The following is a 14,288-nucleotide window of genomic DNA, read 5'->3' as shown; positions in this document are numbered from 1 at the left end:
CATTAAGATTCCGAACATAATTGGGTTGTGTGGATCATTCAGGAGTCAGTTGCGCTATATTGCTAAGTAATTTATTTTTAAATATTATTACAGTTAGTTACCACAAATACGTCTAAAAGCTTATAAAACAGGAAAATTATACAGCAGAATGATTCATGATGCCAAATATCTGCAGTTTTATTAAACAGAATATGCTGTATATGGTACTTCTCATTAGTGCTGTTATCTAAACTGGTTGACTAGAAGATTAATGAGTACAGGTTGAACTCTCTTCAATACTCGCATTCCTGCACATACTGGTTGACATTTTTCCCTTTACATTTATTTATCCAGGCGTACCTAAGAAAAAGTGAGAATAGAATAATGAACTAAATTCAGAAAATGCATTTATTATTATTTTTTAATTTTTTTTCTGTCAGAGGGTGCTCACAATCCGGTGTCTTCAAAAACTACAAACAAGAAGAATAGGGCTAGTTGTTACACTGGGTAACAACTAACAGTTACAGTTCCATTATTAACACTTCGCTGTTTGAGCTTTCTGGTGTTTAATCTCATTTGGCTCTTGGTTTAATGCTATTTAGAGGTGGGATTATTAAATGTTAGATCTGTTAGACGTTTCCCCTATGAGGAGGGAGAAGGAAGATTAAGTGTTTGTAGTATTTTTCATTATCAGTAGTTATGGCATTTTAGGCACTGTTCGTCCCTAACTCCCCCCTTCTCCTCTCTCCTTATTTATTTTCCTAGTGGTGAAGTAGGAATAGTCTCTAAGGCCCTTGGCAATCAGGGGGTAAGGACCTGAATGCTGCGGCTTTGACCTGCGTTGTGAATTTTACATCGAAGATTTTGAAGAATAACATTCGATGCCGCTAAAAATCTTCCAAGGACATCTGGTTCCTTTCCTGGGTTGTTCCCTAGAGGACGAAAATTCAGCAGAGAGGAAGCTTATTATTCCAAACAAAAACGCATTTATTAATGACATTAATGAACAGCAGTACACTGAATTTTCACTCGATACGTTGATGATATATAAGAGAAGTTACAAGTGAATCATACGTAAATAGCTTGAATAAATGCATTAGCATTCTTGTTGTTTGCAACTATTTCGTTGATACTAGAAAATCCCTATTCCGCTCTTCATCGGAGCTTTAGAAGACATTAATCATTCTAACCTTTTGAAGGCGCATTACAAATAAATGTTACCATTCTAGAAAGAAGTCATTATCCTGTGCTAACATATTATCATTCTTTCCACGTAAGAATTTATCGCGAGTTAATTTTCTGTTCGAACTATTCTTCCAGAATCTTGCAGGAGGTATTTTAACTTACCGTTTCCCTTACCGAGCTTTCTATTTTCTCTCTGGTGGTCGTCAATACTTCTGGATTCGTGTCTTCTTCGCCTCCTTCGCTTTTTCTCTGCATCCCGGCTTCTAGCTTTCCTCTAATTCTCCTTTCTCTTCTCGCCAACTCCTCCAAACAAAATAACCTCCCACAACTACAACGACCCCCTTTTTACCGGTGACTACACTTTTATCTCCCGAAAAACTTTTCCACAATTAAGGGAATCTTGGCCTACCATTGGACCGTTCCGAACCGGGGCTTAGGTTCGGATCTCTTACATAACACGTGATGGTCAAAAGCATAGGGGGTGATCACATCATCCCTTCCCCATTACTCTACCTCTTTTGTTCTCTCTCTCCCCTCCCATTGCGTTTCGTTACTGAAAAGGATGCTATACAATACGTGTAAGAGATAGCAATATTTGCATAGTGAATCATCGATATGAAGAGATTTTGATCTCTTTCTCTAATTACACAATGTAAGTAACTTCATATCTCGCCATAAGATTGATGGCAAAAGATCAAAAGAATGATAAAGAAAAAAGTGGCTGATAACGTCAAAGAATGCACAGGGGAGGGGATCTTACTACACAAGAACTATTTCACAAAACAAGAGATAGAGTTCTGCTGGACAATGTTGAACTCCAACGTTCAAATTGAACACGGACCCTGAAGAAATAAGAAGGGTTATAATTGTACATATGATCGCAAAAATCATCTAAATAAGAGAGGATGCTTTTGTAATATTTATTTAATGCTATTTTCAGTTGCATAAGTTCTAAAACCAGGGATGAAAATGTGAAACTTGTTTTAAAATCCAAAATTAATAAATTAATTATGTATTATATCAATTATTAATACATGATTAAGAAACTAATTATGTATCGTTATTTAATTAATTATATTCTACATAATTGATTAATTATGAAAATATTGGAATTCGAAGTGTCAAAGATTAATTTAGCACTTTGAATTCCTGCAGTTTTTTTTTTAGCAGTTGTTCCATGAATGATGACATTTCACACGGAAGTTACCACCTAGAAAACCAAGTGTATTTTCTCCACCTGTATCGCCCCTTAACGGCCACAATTAGACTAACATTAATACAATTTTTATTAGTCTGTGGATATTATGCATGCTGGCTTCAAACAAAAAAAAAACGTACACCATATTTTACCGAAGTGTGGCAATAAATTCCCTTACTGGTGCTATTGCGGTCATGTTAGATGAGTTTAAAAATAAATAGATGTAGTTAGTAGTATGTTGTAGTAGTATGTTGTAGATTAAACTTCCTCCAACAGATGATAATGCAGGATTGTCCAATGGGTTTCGCAGTTCGAAATTAACAACCAGTTTAGCTAGTAGCGTTAACGTTCCATTTCACTATTTTGTAATGGAACAACTAATGAATATCTAATTTGCTTTTAACTTGCAGAATCTGCAACCGAAAGCTGTGAAATGTTAAAAATTGTTTATGGTAACGAAACGACACTTCGTCCCACTATGATTGAATGATATAAGTGGTTTCCAAGAGGATGTGAGGATGTTTGCGATGACCTAAGAAGTGGCGTTCGTCAACTTCTTCGAATGGAGCAGATTTGCACAATTCTGGAAATTGTTGGACGAAATCGCCGATTGATGCTAAGATTATTGGCTGATAAGCTGGATTTGAATAAGGAGATGTTCTGAAGTTCTGCAAGAAGATTTAGGGAAAATAATGGTTTGTGCAAAATTTGTGGCTCATAACCTCACAGATGAGCAGAACCAATGAAGAGTGTCATCATGCGAAGATTTCTTCCAGCTTGTCAAGAAAATGCTAATTTCTCTTACTGTATTGTTACTTGAGATGAGTGTTGGGTATTTAGTACGACCCAGAGACAAAGCATTGGAGCATTCAACAGACTTCAAAATCATCCCTAAGAAGGCCAGGATCAAGAGGATGCTAATCGTGTTTTTAAACAAGCGGGTGTGAGATGTACAGGTGCTTTAAAGACTACTGAAGCGCATTTCCCAGGAGAGGCCCCAATTTCGAAAGAAAAGAAGCTGGTTCGTGTTGCACAACAATGCCCCTGCCCACTCAGCACTTGGTGTGAACGCATTTCTGAAGAAACGTGCCATTATGCAGATCAACCATCCACCCTACTCTTCCGATCTAGCACAAGCGGTTTTCTTACTCTTTCCCACGGTGAAATTTGTGCTCAGAGGAAAGAGATTTCAGGATGTTGAGGGCATCGAAAGAAACGAAACTACCGAACTGCAGATCATCTCTTTGGACTCCTTCGCCAACTCTTTTCAGAAACTTTTAGAACAGTGTAATAAGTACATTCAATCCTGTAGTGGTTGCTGTGAATAAAATGGAAACCATTTATGAGCTCCTTCATTCATTGTTATTTTTATTGCACCATTCCGGGAACATTTTGCCACACCTCATATATATTTATAATTGTATAATTTATCTTTTAATTGCACATACACAGTACTTAATAATTTTAATATATTCATTAAAATTGCTATCAAATAAATTATTAATTAATATAATAATCGTCTTCTATATGCTAAGCCTTCATGATGCTGAATGTTAAAAGAATTGAGATTAATTCTTACCAAGCATTAAACTTGTGACGGGCGTAAATTTTCTTGGCACATTTTATATCATCATCAATGTTATCATCACGGAGTGCTAACGGAAAAAAAGAAAAATCATAAATTTTTTATTATTAACATTTTGAATTATTAAGGAAAATGAATTTCGTTATTTGCAATGTTTTCATGAAATTTTGAAAGGGAGTTTAGTTACAATTTTGTTGAAATATCTTCACAAAACCTTGACATGTTTGGAACAGTTTTAGTGAAGATTTTCTCTAAAATTTTCCACACAGTAATTATTGTGTTCAATTTGGTGAGGACGATTGGCGCCGTTGAACTTCAGATCGTCCAGAATATTAATTCGATGATTCCTTAAAGAAATAGAGTCGTATTAGGACTGTATTCCAAAAGTGTCTACACCAGGGTCCTCAAGACATTTATCACTTCTGCTAGTGGATCATCGGCTTTGCTGTAAACTTACCCTATACAGAAATAGCACTATCGCTGTCATCAAAAGGTTGAGAAAGAACGCGCTATTCAAATGTGTCCGCCATTGTTATCACAACTGCTTATTCAATTCATCTGGAGGAAATCATGGGACAGTAATGTAGACACGTATAGTATCTCATGTAGGGCGGCTTCCAAACGCTAGGGCGCCTCCGTAGCCAGGTGGGCAGGAGCAGCAGTGCGAAGCACACGCTTCCTGATTAGACCGGGGTTTGAGCCCGTGACCACCAAATACGGAGGATGCGGAAGTCAGGGATTGGCCACCGCATATCCCCGGAGCAATATGGCCTTAGTTGCTAATGCTCCTAAAAACCAAATAACAATAACAACAATTCGAAACGCTAGTTCAACTCTGCCATGGTACACTGTGATGTTACAAAAACCCTGCAGAAAGGCCAGAAATGTGTGTAATGCTATGTTTGTGCCGTTTATGTGTTTGTTATGTTGTTTAGTTGTTTCTGGCCGCTTTGCTATCAGGAAGCAACAAGCACCAGGGTTGTGCGTTCTGATACCCGTCTACGCCGCGAGGAGGCGGGCCACAAGTGAGTGCGAACCGTCGCAAACCTCGAGTGTCACGTATTGAGTATCGAAATCGTTCAAAATATGAGCAAATAAAATTAAATTCAGTAAATTAATAAAAATCAGAAAAATTAAAGATAAAAATAAGTAAATAAAATAAAATTCAGTAAAAATAAAGATAAAATAAGTTAATAAAATGGGAAAAATAACAATAATAATAAAATAAAATAAAAAGAAAAGAAATTTAAAAAAAATAATAAAATAAAATAAAAATAAATAAATAAAAATCATCCGGCAAGGTGGTGCCAGCAGATTACCGCGCCTCAGGACCAGCCTGAGGTAAGCAGGAAATAGAAGTCAAGAAGACACAGTGATGTCACTCGGCGTCATACAAGTTTGTTAACCAACTGGCAAGTCGAAGATGGTGGTGAAGATGGTACATGAGCTAAAACAATGATGGTAGTGATGATGGTGGTGGTATCACGAGATGGTGGTGATAGAGATTTTTTTTTTTTTTTTTTTTTGATTTGGTAGTTATTGGCGCATCGGCTTCTGTGGCCATATTGCACCTCCCAAGGTTTTTGCAGTACTTTGATCCAAGCCCGAGGCGGGAATCGAACCCGCGACCTTTGGGTTGCCGGGCAGGTACTTTACCCACTCGGCTAGCCCGGTCGGCGGTGATAGAGATGCTGGTCTGGACTGGAGGTAGAGCTGGAATAGGAGTAGTCCCTGAAATTTGGGCACTACTGATGATTTGTAAACGTCTGGCAAAGGCTTTATGTGCAAAATCCTGCAGAAGATGAAATTTTTCTTTGGAGTCCAAGAGAGAAGACTCGTTGCCTGGGGAGAAATTATTATTATTATTATTTTAGGGTTGCCCGTAATTAAATACATTAACCCGTATTTGTGTCTGTAAATTGCGTATGTTCCGTGGTCGATTTGCCTGTTTTGCTGGACGAAAAAACCCCAGTTACTGGGGAGAAAAACATTGCTATCTACACCTGAGACCGACTAACTCAGCCACGGAGTGAAAAAAGCCCATTAAAGTGCTTCGCGTCATCGACGGGATTCGAACCCAGGCCTTTTCCACCCGGTGTGGGGAGGACGGTGACGATACCACTGTGCTACACGCGCAGACTGCCTGGGGAGAAAGGTTGACACAGAGCAGACAGAGGCTGCCGAAGATCCAAGTAATATGGACAGGTGAAAGGAACATGTTGCCAGTCGTCTGGGCTGCCACAATTACAGAGGGGATAATCAGACATGTTAAGCATAGCAAGTTTCACAAAGGGAACCATGACCAGTTAGAAGAAAAAGAGTGCGGAGACTCGGACTGAACCATTTTAGAATAGACTTTTGTAAGGCAAAGGACTCAGATGGAATAAATTTTCTTGTGACCATACCTTTTGAAGAAGAAGACCACCGACCTTGCCAGAGTTAAACCAGGTAGTTCCAGCAACGAGTCTTTTCGGTTTTTAGGATCGCAGTGGATATTAACAGTGAAGTCGAAAACGTCAACTAGAATGGAATGTCTATGGTAATAGCAAAAACCTCGATAAGCGATTTGGAGATACAGAGGAAGGCAACCGTTTAAAACCTGGAGCTCAGCTGTCGAGACAGTGCGACAGGTACGACTCATCATGAAGAGCATACATACATCTTTGGATAGAGAAAAATTTCTCTTGGATGGTAATCTCCTTAGTATACCAAAACCAGGCGCCAGTACCATAGGTACAAATCTGAACAAACATCACTTTGTACAAAAGACGAAGAGTATGATGGTTAATACCCCAGGATTCATGCGAAAGACGGACAGGTATAGATGTATACTTGGCTATTTTATCATGAAGGTGCAAGATATGTTTCTGGAAGTTTAACTTACGATCTAGAATAATACCCAAAAATTTATGTGAGTCAACCATGAAGGGAGAATGACCAAAAGGTTTAACAGTCGGAGGCCTGAATATGTTAAGGTTTCCCTTAAGATAAAGAAGCTTAGTCTTGTTAGTAGAAATGGTAAGTTTATTTATAACGAACCAAGAGCACACAAGGGATAGATCATCGGCATATGCTATTTTAGAAACATTGGGAGTTGAACGGAGAAGACACTCATCTAGAAACAAATCCCAGACGAGTGGATCAAGCATCGAACCTTGTGGGCATCCTCGAGAGACAGAACGATTAAGTTGCTGAGTTCCAGAAATGACTTGTACAGAACGGTGGAGAAAGTAGTTGCAGGTTAAGTTGTAGAGTTGTGAGGAGAATCAAGCAAACCTGAGGACAGCAAAGAAGTTGTACCACCAAAGGGAGTCAAAGGCTCCAGAGAAATTTACGAAAATAGCCATAGCATATTTAAAAGTACAGTTGTTTACTCTGGAGAAAAGTTCAACCAAGGCCTCCTCAGTTCCACGGCCTGTACGAAAGCCAAACTGGTCAGAGGACAGTAATAAACTTCGATATTTCACACGATCTGTGAAGCCCGAATTAATTACTACTATAAATGAAGAATTACTATAAATGAAGTACAGTAGGCTTCCGTAGCCGAGTGGTCAGGAGCGGGAATGCAGTAGCACACGCTCTTTGAGTAGACCGGGGTTCAAGCCCTTGACTGCTGAATACGGTCGATCAGCCAACCCGCACTGGACCAGCGTGGAAGATTATGGTCCATTTCCCTCAGCATGAATTTTTGAGGAGGCTTCCATCCTGTTGTGGGTTGACAATGGCTGCACTTTACCTTTTTTTTTATATAAATGAAGTACTAAAAAAATAGCGTCTTTCTTGATTAGCCTTTGCAACGAATTACTTTTAGAACAGAATTCGGGAACTTTCCACTAAAGAAGTTGATCAATGATTAGACAGTGAACTTTAATTTCATTTCGACAGGTGCATGATTTTCATTGGCCATTACAATATTTGTTTTCTATGATGAAAACCAATCGATAATAAGGTGTTATTGAACATCCATTACTGTTAGATCTGTAGAATACAGACTGTCCATAGAACCCCTTTACAACACTAAAACGAAAAAAGTGCATGATACAAGCTTGAAACAGCTTTCTGGTGATTGACGATATCTTCAAGTGTTTATTCGCCAACCAAAAAATGTGCGCAGTACGGCAGCATAATCGCAAAACAGCAATCATGATGGAATTTGGACTTTTTTCGAGATAGTTTTCACAGAGTATACTGATTTTTCTTCTTTCAAGAAGATACCCTCACAGGTATCTGGACACGCTGTGGATTCACCTTATGCCTCAACTGAAGAATGACAATGATGGAGACTTCATTTTCCAATAAGCATCACCGCAAAGAAGTCCATGAAAACTTCAATGCAAGGTTTCCAGGGAAACGGATTAGAAGAAGATGATCGATTTTGTGAGCCCTATAATCTCTTGATCTCACTCCATTTTCTTTTACTCTCTAGAGATTCGAGAAAGACTACATTTGCGTTCCACCTATTCCAAATACCAATTATTATTATTATTAATTTGTTAAATTTGTCAAATTTAACAATTTAACAATAATTTTCAAACAAATTATTATTAATTTGTTTTTATTCTTATTATTTTATTTTATGTATTTTTTGTTATTTTATTATTATTTTATTTTTATTTTTTCCTTGGCTTTCTTGAACCATGTGGCGATTACTAATACGAATATTAAAGAAAGTTTCATTTTATAATGGAGGTTTGTAAAGAGCCTGCATTAAATATCGAGAAAATCAAATTGAATTGGGGCTTCAAGAGTACACTAAACTCTCTGGCCTCTCTTCACCGATTCTAAACGCAGGATACAATCGAAATATGTCCATGCTCTTGTAACTCTCACTCTACTACCGTTCTGTACGTCGGGGGGAGGGGAGAAGAAGTTCATAAAATTTCCTCCCGTTGCAGATAATATTGAAATCTAATCTACTTCCATACGGAGTACAATGGCGGAGATCAAAATCACACTTGTGCCAGCCTCTAAGGCGAGATGTTATACTGAAGTTTAATTTCGATATTGAATTATTGAATGTTAATTGTATTCAAAGAACGGTGACAAATATCGCTAGAAAATTTCTGCTTTTTTATTTTTCTCTCTTATTCTCGCGATCCTCACTCGGACACTTGAAAAATTTCTTTAACGTTATCTTCGCTTTACAGGAATATAAAAGTGCACTTAAAATATTACTTACCACTGCAGCTCACTTTACATTCATTATGAGGTCCAGGTGGTGCACACCAGTATTTGTCATTAATCTGAAACGGCATCAAAAAAGTCCAAGGTTGAGATAATAATGCATATATATTGAAACGTTATTAACTTTACATTTGAATTGAGTCTACACTTCGGTTTCCTCGACCAACCCAAATACACTTCTTGTATTTGGGTTGGTCGAGGAAATTTTTAATTGGGAAAGAGACGTTAGCCTTTATAAATGACCTGTCATACATGACTTCAATTCGCGTCATCGGGATTCTATTGAGTTCGGCTTACAGCTCTGAGAAATCTATCAGCATCAGGCCGACCGGGCTAGCCGAGTGGGTAAAGTACCTTCCCGGCAACCCAAAGGTCGCGGGTTCGATTCCCGCCGCGGGCTTGGATCAAAGTACTGCAAAAACCTTGGGAGGTGCAATATGGCCACAGAAGCCGATGCGCCAACAACTACCAAATCAAAAAAAAAAAAAAAAATCTATCAGCATCAGCTTATTTTTAAAATATCTTCAAGATGGTGCTAAAAGAAGTTCCAAAAACGAAAATCATAGCTACAGAGATCCATTTCCCACTCCTTACTTGCAGTGATATCTCAAAACCAGCCTCAGTTCCAAAGTAATTGTTTGTGATATCACGGCGTCTTTCTCTGATCGTTAACTTTTTGATGGAAGGCTGCGATATACATAACCTTTCATTACGAAATTTGGTCACTGTCGAAATTTTATATGATTCATTGTCTTCCACTTGCCAACGATGTTAAAGACTAAATAGGGAGAATCTTCAAAATCCGTTGATGACCAATTGGTCAATCCTTTTGACGTTCTTGGCTAAGAGTTGATAGATAGCACTGAACCATATATTCTAAACAGATAACCCTATCACCAAACTGGGTGTATGATGGTGTGTTTCGAACAACAGAATGTGACGCTGAAGAAATTCTCCACTCATGATCCCATAAATGAGCCAAACAGATCTACAGTGTGGCGAATTAGAAAGATAAGTGTGAGTTTATCTCTGGAGGCCAATTCATTGCTTCAATTAAAAACTGTTTTGTAGAAGAAATTGCGAATATATTCATTGATATGAGCCTGTTGGTGTAATATGCTCACCATTATAGAAAAAAGGAGCCCCTTCACGCTATGGAGGAATTAATATCACCTTGTCTCTACAAAGGTTGTATGAATTTGTAGCTGAGAAGGGTTTTACTGTATATATATTATATACGTTATCTACTTTTTTTATAAAATTTCATGATGGGATCCACGTTTGACCACTACTAAAGAAACGTCTTTTCTGAAAAAAAGGTTATCAATTAACATAAATGTGACAGCAAGAATTCATGCGAGTAGTATACAAATAATGCAGTAGAATAAATACTGCTTTGTAAAAAGTGTGGTACCTTAAATTTGAAGTGCAGTCACAAAAAAGCAAAGAACGAAAAAAGATATCAGATCAACAAAATAATATTCATTTACTTATTCAAGTAAATATAAAGTATTGAGAATTTGAAATATGAAGCAATCTCTTCACTAGTAATCAATAATAATTTTACCCTAAATGTTTGAATACGGAAATTCTGTGTTTTTTTTTTTTTTTTTTCTTTTCATTTTACTTAATGATAAAACGCTAGAAATATGATGCTGAAGGAATGCTCTACTCAAGCCAAATAGAACCACAGTGTGGCGAATTAGAAAGATGGGTGTGGGTTTATCTATAGAGGCCAAGTCATTGTTTCAATTAATGAAACTCCTTCAATTTCTTCAATTAAAAACAGTTAGATCCATTTTTTTGAATCTATATCGGTAGGGGTTCTTATTTTTTCTTGATGTCTGGATTCAATTTCTTAGAGACAACATGAATTCTCAACATTCCCCTCAATCAGAGCTGTGGCGAACATGGACTTAAGTAATAGGATTTTCCACATCAGTATTTAGCCCACACAAAAAGGTAATCGGCCAGCGAGCACAAGCTTTAAAATTCATCTACTATAAATCAAATGATCGGGAGTGCATTAACAGACGCTCGTAATATGGACATATACTCACTCTCACTCACTGTCTGAAAAATTAGAAAACTTTATTCAATACCTCATATTTCCTTTTTCTTTTTTTCAATATTTTTGCCCGAATTACAGCATGCACACCTAGTTCCATGGATTCCATTAAGTGTCCGAGGGAGTGTGACTCTAGATTTGACCACTTTTCAATCAGGATATTTGTCAGTTGATGTATTTCGATTGGTAGACAACTGCAAAAAAAAATTGGGAAGACTTGAAAATCCTTTTAAAAGAGCCAAATAGCAAACTTGATGGAAATCCATTCGGCTGAGAGTTTAATTATTACGTGGGACGGACAGACAGATTGACAGACGTGGTGAAGACAATAGGCACGTTACACACTATATGCTGACGCGCCTAAAAACCGAAATAAGATAATACAACTGTGAAAACTAATGTTGCGAAGAATTTTCTTGCACTCCATTTTCCTCTGGTATTTGTGAATCCATACACCACCCAGAGGGTATTTTTCTCTATGTAAATGATATACATAAAGTACACCTTATCTTCTGTGGAATGGTCAAATGTTATGGGACCTAAGTATACTTGATATACCAAGAACGTGATGTTATTATGATTCCTGTACATTTATTACTCCAATGGCAATAACACCAATTATATCAACTCTTTTTTTAGAATGTAACAAATACCTGAAATATTCCATGGTCGTAGCTGCGATTTTTGTTGCGGCGAGACCGAATGCTGGAATTGAAACTGCTTTCAAATTTCGCTAGGCACACAACTGGAAAATACGAGATACAATCGGAATTGCTAAGATATCACATAAATTACACTAAATTATATTAATATACTAACACATTTAAAGTCTCTGAATTACATCTATCTTTCAGGAGAAGATTAAATTATAAATACATACAGTATTTCGATTGTACATAATACCCATACTGTGTTACATTTAATTTTTTCAGACTAGATTTTGCAATTCAATTATACACTAAGTGACCACTTTATTAGGTACTCCAACCTAAAAGCGAGTGGGTCCCTCTTTAGCTCTCACTGAAATTTTCGTAATGTGGATTGAACTAGGGCTGCTGCTACATTCTGACTCAAATATTTCCCAAAATTGTTGCAAAATGGATAGTTGGAGATCTTCACTCTGAAGAGTTGGTTTCACCTCGCCCTTGCAGGATGACGTGTAATTCGATTGAGATATGGTAAGTGGAAGGGAATTACTGTAGACTGAATTCTTTCTCGTTTTTGTGAAACCAGTTCTCTACAATTCAACGCTCGTGAAATGTATCTTATTGCATATTTCATCAAATTGTTTTCCTGTTTCTTACCGTGAAGAACATAATGTACTTTTCTTTCGTTTTTTTCCTTACAGTATATTCAATAAAAAGTTATTTATTTAAACATTTCAGATATGTCTCGCATTATAAACTAGGCTCGGTGTGAATTTGCCATAGTCATTAAGGCTATGAGATGTCTGTACATTTTGTCTTAAAATTTGTGATTACTCTGTGGCTGATTTTTTTTCTTTCTTGACGAAAAAGCTACGATTCTAAGAGATAAAATCACGCAACCCTCGCTTGACACTGAATAACTCAACCCAGGTGGTGCCAAAAGTTAAAAATTCCTCGCGAAATAGGCCTTTATTCCATCTGTTGTGGTGAATATGACAATTATATCCACTGTGTTACCGGCAAGGGTTATAGAGTAGGTCGCAGCGCATGAGACTATCAGTGCTGCTTCTTATATTTATGTTCTGAATAATGGTGTGTACCCTACGTGCGGGAGCTTTGATGCTAATTGTGTGAATGCCAAATATTGGCTGTCACTGCCTAACTACAATAAATGTAATGTAAATTGTAGTAATCAACATATGGATGCAATCTTTACACCTTCTAACATGACAAAGCCCCATGTCATAAAGAAAATACTGAAAGAGTAGTTTGAAAAGCATAACATCGGAACAGGCTCTCTGACCGATTTCAGCAAATGGGATGAACTGGAATACAGGATTAAAGCAATACCAAATGAGTCTGCTGAGTGTAAATAATGAAAGCTTCAAAGGAGGAATGAACCACAATTCCACAACCTTTTTACCACAATTAAGAGAAAGACTTTCCCGACTCAATGAATCAGTAATTATGGCCAAAGTCTGGCCGACAATAATTAAATTCTTTCAATAACATTGTGTCCATCACTGTCCAATTACTGGTAGGACAGTGCCCCAGTAAAACTTTATACACTAGATGAAAATTTTACTGAAAATATGAATGTTGAAACTTGATCAAATAATAATAATAAGAAGAAGAAGAATAAAGAATTCTTCTTCTTCTTCTTCTTCTTCTAATTTGATTTGTTCCCAGCCATTATTGCCATGTGTAATACAACCGAGTACCCTTTGTAAATTAACACATAATTGTCTTAGAGCCCTAAAGGTATCAAACGGTGTATATATTCTGAACGTACTTCAGAGTTAAATAAGAATAATATTAAATATAAAATGAAAGTGTACAAACGTTTTAGCAGCACTTACAGTCAGGAATGAGAGAGGTTTTTATCCCGGAAGAAGCCAACTTCTTCGCTAGTTCACAAGGCGAAAATACCTTTCCAGAAATCTCAACCATCAGCAGTAGAAAGACCACGAACATAATGCATTTCAAGGCCATCTCACTCGTTTCGTTGTTTCCAGAAAGAGAGATGTTTACTCCACCTGATTTCTGCTGTTTCTGTTCTATGTGTGTGTGTATATACAGTATATGTAAAGGGCGACCCCTAGAACGTCAGTTCAACTGCGCCTCGTATCTCTGTGAAGAATAGTACCACACTATAAAGGGCCAGAAATGTGAATGACGTCAGTTTGCGTGTATTATGTGTGTGTTTTGTTCTGGCCTCTTGGCTACCCAGAAGCATCAGTCACCTGGACAGATAATAAATAAATAAATATTTATTTATTGCAAATACAGCAAACCCATCACATCACTAGGCTAACTAAAGGCATGAATTCAATACAAAGGATACAAATATAAAAACAAATACATTGCATATTCTATATACAGTATATACATCAATAACGAATATGAATTATAATGATCAAAAATATATATTGCAGAAATTCA

General features: G+C 37.1%; 1 protein-coding gene across 1 annotated transcript; it reads right to left on the bottom strand.

The window, feature by feature from the left end:
- Positions 1-229: 229 nt before the first annotated feature.
- LOC150077737 (lysozyme c-1-like) lies at positions 230-13,838 on the bottom strand. The gene is made up of 5 exons (XM_090384649.1): positions 13,706-13,838; positions 11,853-11,944; positions 9,127-9,190; positions 3,942-4,017; positions 230-339 (listed from the first exon to the last, which is right to left on the bottom strand). The coding sequence occupies exons 1-5, from the start codon at positions 13,836-13,838 to the stop codon at positions 273-275; spliced, it is 432 nt and encodes a 143-aa protein (XP_090240775.1). The 3' UTR covers positions 230-272.
- Positions 13,839-14,288: the final 450 nt, after the last annotated feature.

This window comes from Mastigoproctus giganteus, chromosome 11 (genome assembly GCF_048544385.1).
Source record: "Mastigoproctus giganteus isolate SK-2022 chromosome 11, ASM4854438v1, whole genome shotgun sequence".
Classification (NCBI taxonomy): Eukaryota; Metazoa; Arthropoda; class Arachnida; order Uropygi; family Thelyphonidae; genus Mastigoproctus; species Mastigoproctus giganteus.
This window is presented reverse-complemented; position numbering and strand designations above follow the sequence as displayed.